Raw genomic sequence first — 20,346 nt, forward strand, 5'->3', positions numbered from 1 at the left:
ATCGCTCTTAAAAGAATTGGAATGTTCTTTGATGGTCTATGTCATAGGTAAGACAACAATTTCCTAATTGGAAGTTAGAGAACAGGAGGACGGTATAAAAAATTAAATTTTGTTCTCATTAGTCATATGACCGCTATAAAAAAATGATTCGTCTTAAATGGGCACGTTATTTGGATGTTTTTTTTTTCAAATTGAAAGTACAGCCGGTCCCCCGCTCAATCAGATAAACGGATAAAATCCACCGACACCAAAATTTCTCCCATAAAAACAGTATTATATAGTTCTCTTCTTAAAATGATAATTTCAACGACTTTTGTCCGCTTAATTGAATACCACGCTTCACACGTCAACTGTTAATGCACATCAACCACTATACACGTAATGTTTTTAATTGAATAAAACGTCTGGAATTGATGGAAAATATGTTACTAGGTTAAAATCCCGAGTTCGTAATTTTATCAAACTTTCTTTATGGAGATGATTGGTGATTATCCATGACCACTTGTGAGTCACTTTTACAGTAACATAAACATATATAGGAGCCAATTGCGACTAAAGACAAACGTCACGTAGATTTGAAAGTAGTACAAACGAGGTTCCGCTGTATACAGTACTTTTCATTACGGGACACTCCTTGTTAGCGGAAAAAAAGTTTGCTCCCATGGGTGTGCGTTATCGAGAGGTTCTACTGTATACCACTATAGGAAATGGAAGTTTATATCCAAGAAAGCGGTAATCACTTTCATTTCCCCGTCTTTTACGGATACCTCCGATCCGTAGCAACATCTGGAGAATTATCCAGATGCACCATCATCCACAGCGAAGAAGACAGCGGTGGGCGAGTACAGTCAAGTCTTTTTTTGAATCCATGGACATAGTATACGGTACAAAAAATAAGGGGATGGGAGGATGAGGAGGGGGCACCTTCGTCTTGAGGGGAAAGGCTAATAAACGGGAGGGCAAAAAGTCACTCATTGTAGCAAGAACCGTTAGTTTGTGACGCACAAATTGAGCCCGTCCAATAAATCTGTTCAGGACCGAAACACAATCCTCACCATCCTTTGAAGAAGAGCTTCCTCCCTCTCTTAAAAGACATTTTCTTTTACTCTCTATCTCTCCGTACGGATTTGTCACCCAGTCTTACGCACACGCAAGCGCAGCAATGACAGTATGTGGTATCATCCACATCCACCTTTTTCCGACTAACTTCTTTACATCCCCCCATCCTCCTGCAACATCCCAACCTCATCATCATCAACAACAGAAGACGTCCTCAAGAAAACGTCCCAGGAGGAGTTTTGAAGAAGACACCCATTCGGCAACGAGGTAAGGTGCCGTAACTCCACCTTCTCGGTAGTGTGTGTGTGTGTCTTGGCTGCAGCGACACTACCTAAGAAAAAGAAGAAGACTCTTTTCTTATTAACTATTGGACGGAAAAGAAAAAGTCTTCAGTAAAAAAGAGACACATAGACAAACAGAGACACTGTAAGTTTTATGCCACTCGGTTCGAAGCAGGTAGCTGCAGAACTTTGATCGGTGGATCCGTCACCTTTTGCAATTTCGGTAGTGTCGATCTAAGTTGCCTTAAGGCACTGATTAGACATTGAAGCTATCGGAGACATTTGAGGACGTCTAAAACATTTTGGTATTGGTTGACGGAAGACGAGGAGTTGTTAAAAGGTAAGAATTCATAAAAAATCTGCATTTTTCTGTAATATGTATCGATGTGTACGATTGCCCAATTAACTTCCCCAATGTGATTTCGTAGTACAATTTATTGGTGCCCACGTGATTGTCTCGAATGAAATATCTCCTAAACTCAAACGTCCTGATCTGGAACTTCTGAAATCGGCTAGGAGTTGCCGCAATATATTTTCGAGCGAATGTCTATTGCAACTAGGAATTAAGATTTAGTGCCACAAACTCGCGGAAGATAAGTGAGTTTGCTGCCGTGGGTCTGAGTGAAGATGTATATATTCACCCAATATTTTTAAAATTGTACCCTTAAAAAATGTTTGCTCTTTCATAACTCATTCTCTATAATCCCATTCTCTAATAATGAGTTTCGACAAAATGGCTTCATTCAGTGCATAATGGGATCGGCATTGAAAAACTGTCAACGTATGCATTTTTACATTGCTCAGGAATTGACGGCTATTCGTAATTTTGCTTTCATTCCGAGAACATGGAATCTCCTAGCAAATTTCTCAAACTTCTTATACTCTTCCGACCTCGTCAAGTAAAAATGAAGCCATGAAATACAAGAGCTCAAAAAATCATAGTCAAAATATTTCTAAAGTAACAAAACGCGGGATTGATGTGTGCCATGTAACAAGCCTTTTGCCAGAAAATCGGTATATGAAGAAGGGTTTATCGCAAGAATAAGCCAAAGAGACTGAATAGAAACTGTTTTAAGAAGTTTCGGGTAAAGAAAAATAATTTGTGTATAAATTTTTTTTTCTGTTGCGGTCAAAATGACCGCTATCCGTCGTTCTAGCGTGAAGCTAGATTTCTAGCAATTCGGGCCTAGGACACGCTACTGTACATATCACCTTGAGGGTGGTACTCGTATTCACCGACATGGTTTAAACCAGTGTTTCTTAACTTTTTTAAGCTCACGGGCCCCCTATGGATCACATTTTTTTTCTCGTGGCCCCCCCCCCCCCTGTCCTATCCAGGGCCTCCTCTACCCTCATCAAAGATTGAGATACTTTCTATTTTGTTATTATGAATGAAATTTTAATAAATCAGACCAATCTCTGGAATCCTGGCTAGGCACGGACTCAAAAATGACGGATTATCATCTCTCCCAAAAGTCAAATTATACGTTAAAAAACAGTCAGTGTAAAATACAGTACGATCCAACGAACATGCACGATAAATCGACTCTCCCAACACATCAACCGTTGCTCTGGCGGCCCTCCATACTTAGCTGGAAGTAACAGATGAAAACCATAGTACCAGATCCCATATAGTGCAGTCCCCCTCCCGGGGGATGCCCACCCGGGTCATGCCCACATAGACCCAAGGGCTAAGATGACCTTGGTTCTATGAACGGATCTGATGAATTCTGAAAGTAGTAATATTTTTTTCAACCATGTTTCACTTTTAAAGCTTTTGTCTCTTCACAGCTCTCTATGACTCCCTTCACCACCTGTCGTGGATCACCTTTCTTCTGATTTTCTCCCGTGGCCCCCGTAAAATATCCCAGGACCACAAGGGGGCCATATGGCCCCAGGCTGAGAACCACTGGTTTAAACGATAGTTACAATTTTTTAATGAGATCGACACGTATTGGTTAAATTCAGGTTTTTAAGCAATCCATGTTGATCACTTGTCCAAAAATTGTGACTTCAGTTTAAACCATGTCGGTGAATACGGCCCTGAATGGCGGAACGAGGGTCCTCGCTGAGTGTATCGTTCGAATCTATGCCGATTAAGAATCATCAGTGCACTACGGCAAATGACTTTATTAAGATATAAGGTGCATATCAATGCACACCACACTAATATGCTGTACATACGAAGTACGAAAACCATGATATCTTCTCTGTAAATACATCAAATGATTTATTCATTAATGAAAGTAATTACATAAGTTATTAAATATTAAATAATGACACTTTAAATGACTTTTAAAATACTATTTGATATACTTGATCAAAATTGGCGATTTTTTCATCATAAATTAGATTAACTGGCATACAATGTTTTTGTCTCAATTCAGTTTGTCTCATAGTGACACTAGGTGGCAATGAAAATTTTTTATTCATCTGTGTTCTGACAATTAGGCCGCATTATAATATGAAATTTTCGAAAAATTCTTTTTTGTGAAATTTCACGAATTCTACAAGTTTATGGGTTACATTCGAGCGAATGCAACCACTCGTTGACTTTGAAATATTGATCTTAGAATGTCGGGTTGAAATTAGTCAAAACCAAGTAGTTATCGGCTCTCAAACTTTCGGAAAAAAAGTGGTCACGGGCCCTTCGTATATGAGAGGGTGTTGATAGGGCACGCGAGACCTGAGGTTTTTCGAATGCAAAAACTCTCAGGGAATCCTCAATGGTTATGATAATGGTCCGCGGAATGCAAATAAAATTCTGAATTTTCCTCTAAAATTTCGGGTGTCCCGTAAAGTTTTTCCATACCTTTTCTTGTTTAAGAGACCTCACTTCAAGCAAATAAAAAAAATTCTCCAAAAAGCAATAGTTTTTTTCGCCTCGAACGGCTGAGTTCCGCGAAAGGCCAGTTGTAAGTCAATACTTCAGTCCAGAGCATTGTTTCCCAAACTGTTATCCGTGGACATTTTCATTCACTATCATTTCATGAATGACACATTTTGTGCAGTACAATTGAAATTCATTACTCAGATTTTTTTATGATATACAACTGCCCGTAACAATACATTTTGGATTTTATGTAGGGCGGGGTTGTTCCATGGTAGTTAGCGGAGAATTAACCTTTACTATAGGGCAGGAGTCTTCAACCCATGGGTCGTGGGCCGAATGTGGACCTCCGAGCTTTTTGTTGTGGCCCACCGACCATTTTTAGAAAATATCTATTTATATAGAAAAATGATTAAATTCTAAAAAAACACATCGTTAAATAGCTCTGGCGACTCAAATCTGTATTGCTGTATTTAGAACCGTGATATACTTTTCAGATTCAATGGCAGTGCTGTGCAGTTGATGCATTAAAGGGGCCGTCGTAACGAATTAAATGGACCCTTAGCCAAAACAGTTTTTGAGGCCTATGATAGGCTACATACGTCGAGAGGTCAAATTCGGCATCCAGAAGGTATGCGTAGTTACAGAATTTACAGAAATGCTGAAGAAACAACTTAATGAAAGAAATAATTTCATAATTGATGGAAAATTTATAATTAATGAAAAAAATAGTTCTAGAATTACTGAAAGAGAAATAATTGCAGAACTACTGATTGGAATAATTTCAGAATTATTGACAATAATTTCAGAATCATTAATAGTAAGTTCAAAATAGTTAATCGTAATGACTCATGAAAAAAAATACGAATTTTCGAAAGATGTGATTTCATAATTAATGAAAACATAATTTTAGAATTATCCGGACAAATATCAGATTTGATAAAATAAATAATTGATTAAAAATAATTAATTAATTACGGAAGTTATTTAAAAAGGAATAAAAATTCAGATGAAAGTTCAATAAATTTGGAGAACCCTTTTTAATGACCGAGAATACCACGGTGGTGATTGGTAACCCCATGGACTTCGTGGGAATTCGGCCAGCGGTCTAAAAGGTTGAAGACCCCTGCTATAAGGGGTTTACGATGAATTGAATATCAATGATGGGGGGGGGGCATGTCATCAAAAATGTTGGGGGGAAACACTGGTCTGGAGTTTAGACCAAAGAGCGAGATTAGTCGTATTAATTTTTTTATAGAGGTTCTTATGAAAACTCTCGGCCTGGGCGCCCATTAATGACCTCCAGGATGCCTCTAGTTAGAGTTTACGCACTCATGTCGGTCCTCATGGCAGTTAGGAAAATGCCAGAATTCTTCGTTGAGTAGATGCACATCAGTTAATATCCTTGACACGACGATTTCAACAGTTTTGTGACTTGAGGGCCGCAGCATAAACTTTGAAAATCAGCGGCTCAGCCTGCATATTCATTCAAGTCAGATTTCATCACACACATATTTATAGAAATCGGAAAAATTCAAATTTTACTAATCTTCTGAAACTATTGGGTTCCAAGACAGATAGACAGCTCTTTTGCCAGCCCAAGATATCAAGGAAACAGATATTTTCTGGATATTATGCTGAGCCACAGTGGTGGTCGGCTGAAGTTAGTTTTCTGTGGGTTCCCAACTTTTTATAATTTTTGTGATTGTGTTTTCAATTGGGTTGCTGTATTTTTGTAATATATGACATCCATATTTGTTATGGACATCTTTTCCTCAGCCACCTCGTTGGGCATTTTGCCTGTTGGGGCCTTGTATTTGTATAACTTCAAGGCACGAATGCGAGCCGCTCTCCCCGTTTAAAAATGCTCGCCACAGAGAGCAACAGGCTCATAGTGAGAAAAATCGGCAGCAGAGAGATATCAGCTCGACACATAAAAAGCACTGCAAAGAAAGAAACATCCCGTTATGTTCACAACACACGCATGCACAGCTTCCGGCATGGCCCAGGTCTTGTTCGACCGCCTGCTAAAATCTCTTCATTGAGACAGAGCGGCGGGCCACGATCCGGTTAGGAGGGGGGGGGGGGGAGGGTATTATGCTGAGGGTGAACTCGGAAAGAAAAGCCATCTTGTCTTCGCCGGGATAAAAGATGATTTTTCTTTCCGAGTTTTTCTCAACATTAATATCCAGTAAATATCTGTTTCCTTTGATATCATGGGCTGAGAAAAAAGCCGTCTATCTCTCTCTACCGTCCCACCTGAGGGCCATTTGCTTAAGAGAGACTACTAATGCCTCTACTAAAGCGACTCACGCCACACTGCGTGAAATAAGGAAGGCAGGGTCGCGTCTTCAGGGTGGTGGTATAGATGGTAGCATGAATGCCCGGTATGCAGGAGGGCCCAGATTCGCGTCCCGATTGAGACAAAATGACTTTTCTTTCCGAGTTCATCTCAACATAACATCCAGAAAATATTTTTTTGGGAACCAAAGTCCTTCAAATTCGGATTTGGGGAACGAGGCTCTGTGATAAAGGCAACCACCATCTTCAACCTATCTGAGTTCTATTACCGGACAGAGTCGTGTGATAACGTATTCGACCAAAATTTAAAAAATCATCCATAAAAGTGTACGTACTCTTCACAACTTTCCCAATTTCCGATGCGAATGATAGATGGCCCCACAATGTGCCTCAACTAAATTAAACAATAATACCATTCCGACACGGCCAACTATCAGAAGCAAAATGGTGAAAAATTACTTTAATGGTTACACAAAGGCAAGTAAATACCGTAAGAGTTGAGCAAATTCCGAAACTCGTTGTGCCGTTGTTTTTCGAAGTGCCACTGAAGATCGTCGACGTCGGCAGCCGAGGGATAATCGAGTCTTGCGTGATCTTTATCCCTCCCCCAGTGGCGCCGTTTGATGAACCATGGTGGGAAAAATTCATTTATTAACTATAAAAAAAACACCATTGACTTTCATGCGTGGCACTAGGAAGAGGTGAATGCTGGGTTACGCTAATAAAAATGTCATAGGCTCCGAAACATAGGGCTGAGGCCATTTGGGGAAGACACCACCACCACCACCCCCCCCCCCCGAATAATTTCTGAAAAACAATGCACCCTCCCTCTCCTTCGCATGTGATTCAGTCCCTAAACAAATTTAGGCACGGTATCCCAGGTCGATAAGATACTCGCCAAAAGTACCAAAGGATGCTTAGAGGTATCGCGAGTTCGGTACCCGGTTCGTCCTTGTCAGAAACTTTCCTGACGCAGGGGTACACAGCAGAAACGGCGACGTGACCACAGGAAAAGATTGCTTTACCGCAAGGAATCCCACACCTAAGGGCTAGCGCAGCAACCTCAGTGAATATATAAAAAAAAGACTGCCGTTTTGAATCTGCAATAAATTGTACGTCCCGGTCTGGTTAGCCCTCGTGTGCAAAAATGATCGTAATGCTACAAAAATGATCCAATGATGACCGAAAAAAAGGGCGGAGATACGTGAGGGGAGGCCCCAGCTTCAAAGGTGGAGCCGACTGATATAATGTATATGTGTATAGAAGAACTGACATCATCATCATCGTGCCCCCTTAGCAGTAACGACCGTGCCCCCCCCCCAGACTTTCAAGTCTATTTCCGCCTATATCCCGGGCATCAACAAAAGTTCTAACTCTGGGATGGGAGCGGGAGGTAATGTCTATTGGTCTTTTGCCAGTTAGAGGTTACAAACTCATGCTGGCCTTCATAGCAGTTGTGTAATTCGAGAATTCTTCGTGTTGATTGAATGAGACTCACTCCCTCACCTATGCACTCACTGACTTGCTCATTCGCTCGCTCACTCACTCACTAGGCCACTAACTGTTGTTGATGAATTGTTTGTCGGTGAGTTTTTCTCTTTTTACGATGAATCTGTGGAATCAAGTGTCTCCCAAACTCAAATGTCCTGGCGTGGGACTGTTCAAATTGACCAGGAGCAAAGAGTGTTATGGGTATGAATCGATGTTGACTGTAGGAGTTAAGACAATTCCACTGGTGCCGCAAGCTTGAGGAAGGTAATTGAATTTGGTGCCTCGAATCTGACCGTAGACTCATTCGCCCAAAATTTCAAATTCATCCATAAAATTTTTCGTTCTTTACCAGTTTCGTCATTCCCGATTTGAATGATAGATGGCCCCAATATATGTCTCTGCATGATTTATCAAAAACACAATTATGACACAGGCAACTTTTTAGGAGTAAAATTATATAAAAAAATTATCTCAATGAGTTTATATAATACGGAAAGTAAATAAGTTGAGTGATTCCCGACTTGTGTGCCGTGCTATTTCAAGGTGGGACTGAAGTTCTTCGACATCGGACGCAGAGGAATAATTGCGTCAGTTTCGTGATCTTATCCAGCGTTGCTGTTTGGTAAGAAAAAATTATAAACGATAAATAAGTATATTGACTTTTTCGAGTTTAATCATTTTTTTCTCGAATTTCTAGAAAAATACTGGGTGAATTGTTCTGAAATTTCGATTATACAGGGTGAGCAAAAAGTCCGTAGAAACTTTAAAAATGCATATAAACCGGAAAAATAACCAAAATAAAAAACGGTTTGCTGGGTTAGCATCGCTAGGTCACAGAAAATTTTTTATGACAGGAAAAACTAAGAAAACAGCCGATAGGTGGCTCTGGTACGAGCGGAACGGTTCCGGGTGTATCGATCCGGTCCGTCGAAGCTGTCGGAACTGAAAGATGCGATCCGCCAAAAGGTGTCATGCATACATCCGGACCTGCTGCACACTGCCGTTGCTGTATTTGTGACTCGCTGCAATGTGTTATACCCTGTGGTAGTGGTCACGTGGAACACATACTGCTGTAATAAACGATTTGGTGGCATTCTGTTCGTTTTTTGTGTATCTTTCCTTTCACTTGTGTACGTCACGCCACTTATCAGCTGTTTTTTTCATTTTTGTCCCAAAAACTTCCCGTGACCTAGCGATGCTAACCCTGTAAACCGATTTTATTTCGGTTATTTTTCCGGTTTTTATGAATTTTTAAAGTTTTCACGGACTTTTTACATACCCTGTATATACCTTATATTGATACTCACCGTTTCCAGTGAAAATTTAGTCACGAGTGCATTTAGGAGGAACAATAAAAAATTGAATAAGAAAAAACAGTTTTTGATCAACCCTGTACTTGGAAAAGCTGCAAATGACTTACAACTTTGAAAAAAAAAACTATTCTAACTATATACAATATTTCTGTACATTTTCGTGAGAATACCACGTATATTCATGGAAATATAAACGTTTTCTATAAAAATTCCAATTTCCATAGCATGATTTTTGCCCACAGCATGTCAAGTTTTAAACCACAATTTTTACAAAATTTACCGAAAATACGACGTTTTGCATGAAACATACTGCATAAAAATTTTAAAAAAATGTGCTAAATCATTATTCGATGAGACATGAGTACTTTTAGTAAATGATTATTAATAGCGCGTGCGCAGAAAATAAAAAATCTTGTTCTTCATAACTTGATTGCCAGATATATGTATAGTGAAACGTGTATGAGAGAGAGAGAGAGAGAGATAGAGAATTCCAGCTGAATGCCATGAAAATTCAGAAAGGTATACGAGATATCGTGCGCTGTCATTTCGAAACTTGCTGAAAGTAACTGAATAATAAGGGGTTTCCCCCACAGATTGGTATACGATTATTTTCTGTTATTCGATTATTTCGGAAATAAAACCCACAGCATTATTATGCGAATGAGCGAAGACGTGTGCGTCTGATGATATGTAAGAGACGTGCTTCAGCCTAACACGCGTGTACGATGTCAAAATAAACAAACTCAAGTCAAAAATGAAGTAACGGCAAATAGTCGCATTCAAATTTGTGGATAATCCCGTTATTATTAAGTTACTTTCAGCAAGTTCCGAAATTACAAGCTCACAATATCACGTATATATTTCTGAATTTCCATGACATTCAGCTGGAATTCTCATATACGTTACAGTATATATCTGACAATGAAAAAAAAACCCATAATGTATATTTCTTGCGCATGCGTAATTAAAGTCATTTACTAAAAGTATTCATATCTCATCGAAAAAATAATTGGTCACATTTTAAGTTTCTGCACAGGATGCCTGATGTAGAGCGACGTGTTTTCTGTAATTTTCGTAAAATTTGATTGAAAACTCGACATGTTATAAGCAAAAATCATGCGATGAACATTGGTATTTCTTGTAGAAAATATATGTTTTTTGTAAATATACATGCTATTCTCTCACGAAAATGTACAGAAGAATTGCACAAAGTTAGTAAAATATGTTTTCAAAGTTGAAAGGCATTTGCTGCTTTTTCTGATACAGGGTTGATCAAAAACATTTTTTTTTTCGTATTCGATTTTTCTTCTGTTCCCTGAATGCACTCGTGACTAAATTTTTACTGGAAATCGTGAGTACCAATATAAGGTATATTCAGTGTTGCCAACTTAGTTCATCTCTAACTAGATCTGGTCTGTTTTCAGCCATTTAGTTGAAAAAAAAAAAATTCTTTTTCTAGTCTTTTCCCCCAAAAAAATTTTCCTGTGTGTAGTGGTAGTAGTAGTCTATTATTAAATTACATAAATACATGGAAATGTATTTATGGGAAATACGGGACGTACGGTCATGCAAATAATGACTAAGATTAATTCTAGTTATTTTAAGCTCGGTTTCTAGTTGTTTTTGTCTAGTTGAAAATTTTTTTGGCTTATCAACACTGAGTATATTTCACTGAAATTTCAGAGCGACCTGCTTAGCTTTTGTTTCGAGACGGCAATAAATTGTAGGTCCCGGTCTAATTAGCCCTCGTGTGCAGAAAATGACCGTGGTGCGACAAAAATGATCAATGATTTTTGTTTCTAGAAATTCGAGGAAACCTATACTCCGAAAAGGACACTGCCTTCTGGAAACATAGTGTAGATCATAGCAAGGGCGTAGCGAGGGGGGGGGGGACTTGGGGGTCTGGTCCCCCCCTGAAATGTGAGAAAATGACCGAAAAAAGGGAAAAAGATGGCCAAATCCATTGTTCTGTCACTTTGGTCCCCCCCCAAAATGAAAGTGGTCCCCCCCCCCCCCGAACGAAATTTCTGGCTACGCCCCAGGATCATAGTTTCCCAACCTTTTTTGTCCCTTATATATATAATCGCCGCTTCTTCAGAAATTTTTTTTCTCCCAACGCAATCTAACCCGTAGCTTCTATCGCCCACGTTGGGAATCACTGGGAGTACATAAAAACAAGTACAATGGTTCCAAAGTCCACCACACTTACGCAATTTAAAAAGAATCATAACGAGTCATGTATTAAAATTTTTTAAGAGATTACTTATTTAAAATAAAATTACTGTTTTAAACTATTGAATGCCATATAATTACATTTTAAACTGATTTAAAAAAAATCCTTTGATTTGTTTTCAACGTATGTGATCGATAAAATGGTTATATTGAGAATAGACTAGAATAAATGAAAAACTATGCTTCTCATATGTATTTCAGTGCCACTAGATGTCCCCCCGAAAACATTTTGTTCGTCTCAGTTCAATTAGTATCATTAATTAGATCATAGTTCCCAACCTTTTTTTTTTGTCTCATCGCCCCTTCTTCAGAAATTTTTTTTTCTTCAATCGCCCCCGAACGCAATCAAACCCATAGGATCCTATGTTATACCCGTGGCTTCTACCGCCCCACCCCCCCCCCTGCAACTTTCCATCTTCCCCCAAGGGGGGCGTTAACGCCTACGTTGGGCATCACTGAATTAGATCATCGACCGCGATATTAAACTAAAACCAAGTGGTTATCAATTCTCAGACATTCGAAAAAAAGTTGTCATGTGTCACTTCGCACGAGAAGGTGTTGATGTGCCCTGCGCAAAAGGTTTCCAACGTAAGAGTTCTCACGGAAATCTTCAGCAGAGGCTTATTCATCCAAAATTTCAAATTTACCCTTAATTCATTCTCTAACACTTTCCTCATTTCCGATTTTTGTTATAGATGCCCCCCCCCCCCCCCAATATGCTTCTGCTAAATTCAACGAAAACACCATTGCGACACAAGCAGCTTTGTATTTCGATAGGGGGGGTAAAGCGTAGGCTGACCATATTTTCTAGAAAGAAATACGGGAAATTGGGATTCTACAAATACGGGAAAATACGGGACATCGCCAATTATCGCCAAAAATGTTGCCAAATATTGGAGAAAATACGTAAAAATCAAAATAGCGGGAAATAACGCATTACTGCAAATTGCAGTGGATTTAAATGAATTCCACGAAATAAAACGTTCACCAAGACAAATGTGAGAGATTAATATTCTTATTTATAATTGTAATTATTATAATATAATTTCTGAGTGGGAAAATAGTTTCATTCTTTGACTTCAATAAAGAATAAAAACTCAAGTGAGGTTAGTGTAAAAAACGGGAAAAACCGGGACACTTTTGCTAAAAAGTCGGGACGGCCAAAAAAAAACAGAAAAAACCGGGACTGTCCCAGGAAATACGGGACGTATGGTCACCCTAGTAAAGGGTATTTCGATATTCGGGTTCTCTCGACTTCACTGATCATTATCGTAATATGGTCTGCAGGGCCAATAGAGCCGCATATATGATACGCGCGGCGTACAGTAAGTGCGATATGCATACCCTGACTTTCACTTTTTGCACATATGTCTGACCGACTCTTGAATACTGCTCGCAGGTGTGGTGTCCATACAAAATTATAAAGACGTATTTACTCATCGAGAGTCCTCAAAGAGCTTTTACTAAACGACTTTCCAGGTGTTGGTGGCAGATCATGAGAGAGACTCGAGATACTTGGCCTCCACTCCTATTGTATATTTGCCTTCAAATAATTATTTTTACGAAATCTTGGACAGACGAGAGACCTAACCTCCGCATACACTGTCTTCAATTGGCCAGAGGCGACCGCTATTTTTATGGCTTTAGATGCCGTTCAGCTAGAACTAGTGGTTCTCAACCTGGGACCATATGGCCCCCTTGCGGTCCTGGGATATTCCCTGGTGGGGCCACGGGAGAAAATCAGAAGAAAGATGATCCAAGATGGCGAAAAGAGTCAGAGAGATGTAAAGAAAAAAAGCTTTAAAAGTGAAACATGGTTGAAAAATATTACTACTTTCAGAATTCATCATCGACCGCTTTTGGTCAGAGTCATCTTTCGCTTCGTGACGTTTTATCTGACCATTGCGATGCATCTCAGATTTTTAAATTCATCAAAGCCCATTGGTTTATATGACAAATTAGTTTTTTTACAATTCATGTCATTGTTTTACGTTTGACATAACAAGGATAGTCTTGTCTTCTTTTTATATGGACATTTGTTTTGGCGCAGCTTGACCAAGATGGTCCCTGCTCCAATGGAATCAAAATCAAATCAAATCAGAATTCATCAGATCCGGCCATAGAACCAGGGGCATCTTAACCCTTGGGTATATGTGGGCATGACCCGGGTCTTCGTGTCTATAATGGAGGAAGGGGGGATTGCACAATATTGGATCTGGTACTATGGTTTTCATCTGTTACTTCCAGCTAAGTATGGAGGGCCGCCGGAGCAACGGTTGATGTGTTGGGAGGGTCGATTTATCCAGCATGTTCATTGGATCATCCCGTATTTTACACAGACCGTTTATTTACCATATAATTTGACTCATGGGAGAGAGATGATAATCCCCCATTTGAATCCATGTCTAGCCAGGATTCCAGAGATTGATCTGATTTATTAAAATTTCGTTCATAATAAAAAAAATAGAAAGTATCTCACTCTTGGATGAGGGTAGGAGGGGCCCTGGATAGGACAAGGGGGCCACGAGAAAAAAAAATGTGATCCATAGGGGGGCCATGAGCTGAAAAAGGTTAAGAAACACTGAGCTAGACCATAGTTTCCCAACCTTTTTTATCCCATTGCCCCTTCTTCAGAAAATTTTCTCACCCATCGCCCCCCAACGCAATCTAACCCATAGGATCCTATGTTATACCCTTAGCTTCTACCGCCCCTAAGGGGGGCGTTAACGCCCACGTTGGGAATCACTGAGCTAGACTGTGGAACAGTCTTCCACGTAGGAATAACAGAACAATTACAGAAAATCGTACTTAATTTTTTAATTTAAAAATCTTAAAATTTTGATTCATTTTTGAAATTTAAAAAAAAAATTGAAAATCGCTTATTTGAATTTTTTTGCATGGAATATAAATAATCTTTAGTTTTTAATATAACTGGTCTATGTAATGGGATTACAAGATTATGCATCTAGATGTAATTTTGTTACTGTTGCGTGAAGCAATATCGTTTGCGCAGATTTAGTTAAATGTTTACTTTTCGTCAGCTCCCTGTAGGGGCAAAAAATTACGACTGGATTTCGCGAAGAAGCTACTTCAGTGGCGTCACAAGCTTCGCGCTGAAGCCTTCTGGTATAGATGGTGTCGGTCAGACGCGGGCAAGTGGCTAAAAGATTCACTCTCTTGCAATTTTTTTTTTTTTTTTTTTTTGCATATTTCGCTATTTCTACGTGATAGAGTATATTTCCAAAATTTTAAGGCACGTTTTGCATATTTTATGATTTTCGATTTTAGAAGTAAATTTTTTCCTGCCTATTCCAATCCCGCTTCAGACTGGTTTTGCGGTTCCCGCCTGTGGAGAGCTCTTAGGGCTAGGATTTCTCTTTATGCACTAAAAACAGAACGCCGTTGCTGATTGGTAAAAAATCCTGAAATTCAAATTCTTCAACCAATCAGCAATGGCATTGAATTGTTGGAGCATAAAAATATTAGCCCTTCAACGACATTGGTGCGTGACTGTAAGTAGATTATTCATCTGAATCGGTGTCGGTAATAGTAACTCGTGGAAAAAATTGGTTAAAATTGGTAGATGGGGGTAAATTTTTAGCGTTTGAGGGAAATTTTGAGAGATTTTATATCAAAAATAAAAAGAATTATTTCTTTCCTTTTTTTTAATTCTGTGCAATGCTTTTCTAAAGCTAAATACCGTATTTTTCTAGGCATTTTCACCTATAGATAGCAGCACATTAATTCCGAATTATTAGGGGAAAACTGACTCTATATTATGAGATTAATTATTAAAACGAAGCATTTCTGTTCATACAAATAAGTAATGATTCAAAATAGTTTAGACACCATCAACGCGTCTCATTATCATATTATTTTGCTAAAGCTAATGTTATTTGAGAGATAGGAATGAAAAAATTTTTAGGGCATATATCAGAACTGAACGTTTTCTCCGGTTCCTAGCCATTGCAGGCTGTCTTCCGACCTACAAATTGCCCGAGATTGGCATATGCTTAGTTTGTGCTTGCGTGTCAGTGGTGTAGTGAGTGTATGTGTAGAGAGAAATAAATTTTAATGTTAATCCAAGTGGATAATTTACAGATCTTTGAATTTTGAGCACTCATCACAGAAATATTCACTATATTCTGAAGGAACATTTGTCATTGTGGGGGAAGAGTAGCTGTTGTGTTACTCATAAACCCCCACGGATTATGTGGCATAATTGAGAGATGCTAATCAGACATTTATGTTTACAGAGCATGAGTAATTGTTTTTTAAATATCGCTCATTCATTAAATAGTACAATACACTTTTCATGGTTGCGCTGTCTGTGAACACCCCTCAGTAGTCAACCCTCTTATGGGCTGTTACTAAATTCCGGACCTTGTAATACTTTACGTATACATCCATAACTACACAAGCAAGACTAATGCCGCTAACATAATGAATATCAAAAAATGAGTGTAATTTCCAAAAATAACAAAATTATAATAATTTGCATTATACAACTTTGATCACAACCCACACAAATGTCCACAAAATAAAAATAAGTGGTGTATAAGTTTGCGAAAAGGAATAAATGAGAATATATGCGGTTAACACGAGTATACATGGGAACAAATGCGATTACATATTCAAATAAATGTGCGGGTTACCATATTTCAACAGTGTACTGAGAGTAAATATTATATCACAGAATTTCTTTGCTAGGTCATTGTCCAGGTGGCATCTATCACATCCATAGGTCTGGGATGCGTAGTGGGAACTCAATGGTCATATTCCACGTTCTCACGTAAATAAGGATGTTCCGATGATCTTAAGCCTTTCGAAATGCGAGTTCTTTGATGAAGTCCAAGATTAATTGTACATACAGATCTTTTCTGATATTCTTTCCTTTCACGTATCATGGCGCTCTCTTTGGCGAATTCTCTTAGTATAATATTTTGTTGCCTTTTTATAGACTATCCGAGTTTCTTCTAGTGGCATATGCCCACACTGGGGCCGCATATGTCAAAATGGGTCTGATGATGGTGTTAAACAAGATGACCTTGTTCTGTAGTGAAAGTCTTGCTTGAGGAAACGTGATTCGTGAAAGCATTCCTACAGTTTGTGATGCCTTATTTCTTACATAGGTTACTTGCGGAGCAAAGGAGAGGGAGACTTATCTAATATGCACCTAAGATATTTAACAGTGTCGTTTCTCCTTAACACAGTTTCCAATATATATTGAGTTACTTGGAAATTTATATCCTTTAGTGAACAAAATTTGTTTACATTTTTGATGATTTAGCTTGATGTCATTTTCCTCACACCATTCCTCGACATCTTCAACTGATTCTTGAAGATTTTTGAGGCATTTGCCTCCTTTGGTTTGTCATGATAATCGTATCATCAGCAAACAATCCCAGCATACCACGCTCGGGGCTGGGAAAATCATTAATATAAAGAGCGAACTTTAAATCCTACTCTTAGTAACAATAAATGATTTTATTTCCATTTTTTAAAGTTTTATAAACCATTAAACGTTAGTTTATGACACTCTTTAAACTGATTTTAAAATATTATTGGATATATTTTTAACGTAATCACATCAGATACAATGGTTATATTGCCAACAAAATCGATTAAATGACGAAGTATGCTTCTTATTCATTCAGTTTGTATTCTCGCGATGCTAGATAGCATCTATAAACTTTTTGTTCGTTCTCCGTTCAGACAATTAGATAATCGTTCGCTATATTAAATCAAAAACAGATTTGTTACCTGCTCTCAAACTTTCGGAAAAAGTGGCAACGTGGCCACCCCGCATTACAGGGTGTCGATAGAGCTCTGGACCGGAGAGCGAGATCGACTTTTTATCAAATTACAAATTTTTGTATAGAGAGGGCTCGTAAAAAATCCTGGTATGGGCATCCACAAAAGATCCAGACTCCAGGGTGAGGAGCGCCGTCTTCTGGTCTTTTGATTTTCAGAGATTACAAACTCATGCTACTGGGGAGCTTCATCGTTCAATTAACTGAGTCTATACACACTCTTCAGCAGCGGTTCGTAAGTGTATCGAAAAAAAAAAAAAATTCTGAGACTAGTTTTTTTTTTTACTACGAGTCGAAAAAATGGCAACACTTATTAAAATACATATTTTATTTTTTATTTTTCACGACCTCCGGAGGTAATCTATTCCATCCATTCACAACCCTACTAGAGAGAAACTCCCTGCGCAGCACAACCTAGAATTGTCCCTTACCAATCGATGCTGGTGTCCCCTTATCGAAGCGGTCCATTGACGATGTAAATTCATCAAATCGATTCATTATTGACTAACGAGGCATTTGTGCAGCGATTTATTTACATTTTTTTTCAATTAATTTTTATTCACATTTTTGTATGAAATTAACATTTTTGTGGAAATTAAAAGGTTCAATGAGATGAATAGCAAAGAATTTTTTTAAAATTTGTTTGCAAGCAAATTTAATTTTTTTTTATGCCTTTTCAAGAATGAAATTTTCTGAAATTTTTTATCCTGATTTTAGATCTGGAATTTTTTCCTCCTCGTGACTATGAACAGAAATAACTTTTTTCTTAAATTTTTCTTTTGTCACGTGATATATGAGGTTTTCCCGATGTCGTGATCACTAAATGTTTTAATTAAATTATAGATATATATAATTGCAAGTTTGCATTAATTACAAAAAAAACCGTACTAAATTAATATATTACTTTCTTGAAACTTCTCAAATATGTTACTTATGTAGCAAGTTATCATGTACAAAATATTGTTCAGTTTGGTCGTGAATTTTTCTCAGCAGCCTCGTTGGGCATTTTACCTGTCGTTGACTTGTATTTCAGGAGAGGTCAGAAATGGGTTTATATATAAATCATGGTCCATTTTATCTATCCCGTTGAAAATTTTAAACATTTCAATCATATTCCCCGACACCCGTTCTCTTCAAAATTAAACATTTCCAAAAAATCAAATCTCTCTTCATGGCTTAAGCACCATGTGCCATCAAGAGCACGCGTGGTTCTTCTCTGCACCCCTTTGATCAGGTCTATATCCCTCTGTAAGTATGGTCTCCAAAACCTGACAGCAGACTCAAATTCAGGACAAACTATATGCCCCCTTAAAAATATAAGGATCACTTTAGGAGAACGCGAAGAGACCTTTTTTGAGAATGAATTTGCACTTGAGATGCCTACACTGCGCTACACTGTCAACACTCAGAATGACGAGTGGCGTCAGCAGGAATAACACAGCACGCGGTTTGATTAGCACATGGTGACATAGGTTGATTCCGATTAAGAGATCTGTCAATATGCCCTGGGTGGAGCATCTTTAATAATGGAAAGGGGGGTACTTCTATGGGTATGAGTCACGGTATTTTCACCGGAATCTTAGTCCAGATGCCTTCGTGATGTTCGTTTTTCCTTCTTACCCAGTGCGAAAAAAAAAATCCCCAATGTCCCAGTCCTGGCTGGAACCACAGGTGCGAAGACTCCTGTGGTCGCAAATGGTTTTACATTCACACAGTTTCTAATGAGGACTGTTTGGCTGAATCAGATGAATATCATCACGGATCTTCTTACCTTAGTTGAATGTTATGGACTAGGTAATATTTGTCTAATGGGGGCCATGTAACTCCCGTGTTCATCGTCATCCCTGAGGAATCTTTCGAACGGGAAAAAAAAACCTATGAGTCTGCGAAACATCGCAAATGAACGAGATCCACTGAAGTAAATGCCGCTTCATTCCGCAATCTAAGGAGAGGAAAAGCGGCAGCCATATATCTTCAGGTGTGACACTATGAGGGATATCCGCGCCGTTAAGAGACTTTTAACGTCTAAAAAGACGAGAAGTGGCGGGAGGGTGAACTCCATTTGAGGTAGGTACCATTGTTTGGAGTCACGAACTACACTTTATATCAAAAGACGTCGGGCCCACAACTAGGCACACTCAAAAATAAAAAAAAACTTCTAAAGAGAGAAACGAAGCCATTCCGACCGCCGTGCATCATGTCGGGAAACCCCACTTTTTTTTTTCCTTCTCTCCACCACTCTTTAATGATGAACAGCATGATTGTGGAAGGAAAATCTGGAATGATTCGCCCTTCGGATCCAGTGCCAAGAATCATTCAGACTCAGCGATTTCACACCACATTCATTCCGGAACCGACCATTTATTCCGATCCTTTTTATTCTGTCATTTGTTCGTACTTAATGTATTTCAAGATGCTCTTCCTCTAGAAGCAAATTCAGTAAAATCTCGCTGTTTGTTCGAGTCATGGTGCCTTACCTGCTGCATGTGAGTCACTAGAACACGTGAATGAATCTCACAGAGGGTTCTCATATTCACCTCCGAAGCTCTTGCGGTTTTTATTCTCGATGGCTGGTAAAATGACCTCAGCGGTAAGTCTCACGCAAGTCCATTCCGTTGATGCTTCTTAGGATATGATGTGTAGTGCATAGGTGTTGAGTTTGGTTCTAAATGGTAGAGGTTTGAGATGGTAAATGATGAGATGAAATCCTTTACTAGGTAAAGTTTTGACGAGGATGGCGATATCATATGGCCAGTGATTTGATAACTAGTTTTCGTGGGCCCCACTCGTGGCCTGCAGGCGATGTGCGTCTCTGCACCTGCCCATGTTCCCCCATAGCTTTCTATTGATATATCATTTCATGTACAACAAGTGGGGAAGTGTGTGTGTGTGTGGGGGGGAGGGGGGGGGGGTGAAGTTGTATGACGGATCCTACTGCTGGTTGGCTTGTGGCTTGGCGTGGGTGGTTTGCTGGTCTTGGGTGTCATTTGATTTTTCTACCGCGGCCCACGTTTCCTGAGACGGAC

The 20,346-nt window shown here is 38.9% G+C and overlaps 1 protein-coding gene across 3 annotated transcripts in view; it reads left to right on the forward strand.

Moving 5' to 3' along the window:
* Window positions 1-1,476: 1,476 nt before the first annotated feature.
* LOC149065923 (uncharacterized) overlaps window positions 1,477-20,346 on the forward strand; it is an 81,815-nt gene continuing 62,945 nt past the window's right edge. Inside the window, exon 1 of one of the 3 annotated variants that reach the window (XM_089253341.1) lies at window positions 1,477-1,680. Coding sequence is in view for 1 of the 3 variants with exons in the window: in XM_089253339.1 (XP_089109465.1) it covers window positions 19,887-19,910 (24 nt within the window). In the remaining 2 variants the exon portion in view is untranslated. Of the gene's footprint in view, window positions 1,681-19,723; window positions 19,911-20,346 lie in introns of those variants that run through there. The other 2 variants (XM_089253340.1, XM_089253339.1) reach the window with 2 other exon arrangements.

Source organism: Pholcus phalangioides, unplaced genomic scaffold, assembly GCF_987345545.1.
Source record: "Pholcus phalangioides strain wild (caught in Gottingen) unplaced genomic scaffold, Ppha-v1.0 ptg000037l_1, whole genome shotgun sequence".
NCBI lineage: Eukaryota > Metazoa > Arthropoda > Arachnida > Araneae > Pholcidae > Pholcus > Pholcus phalangioides.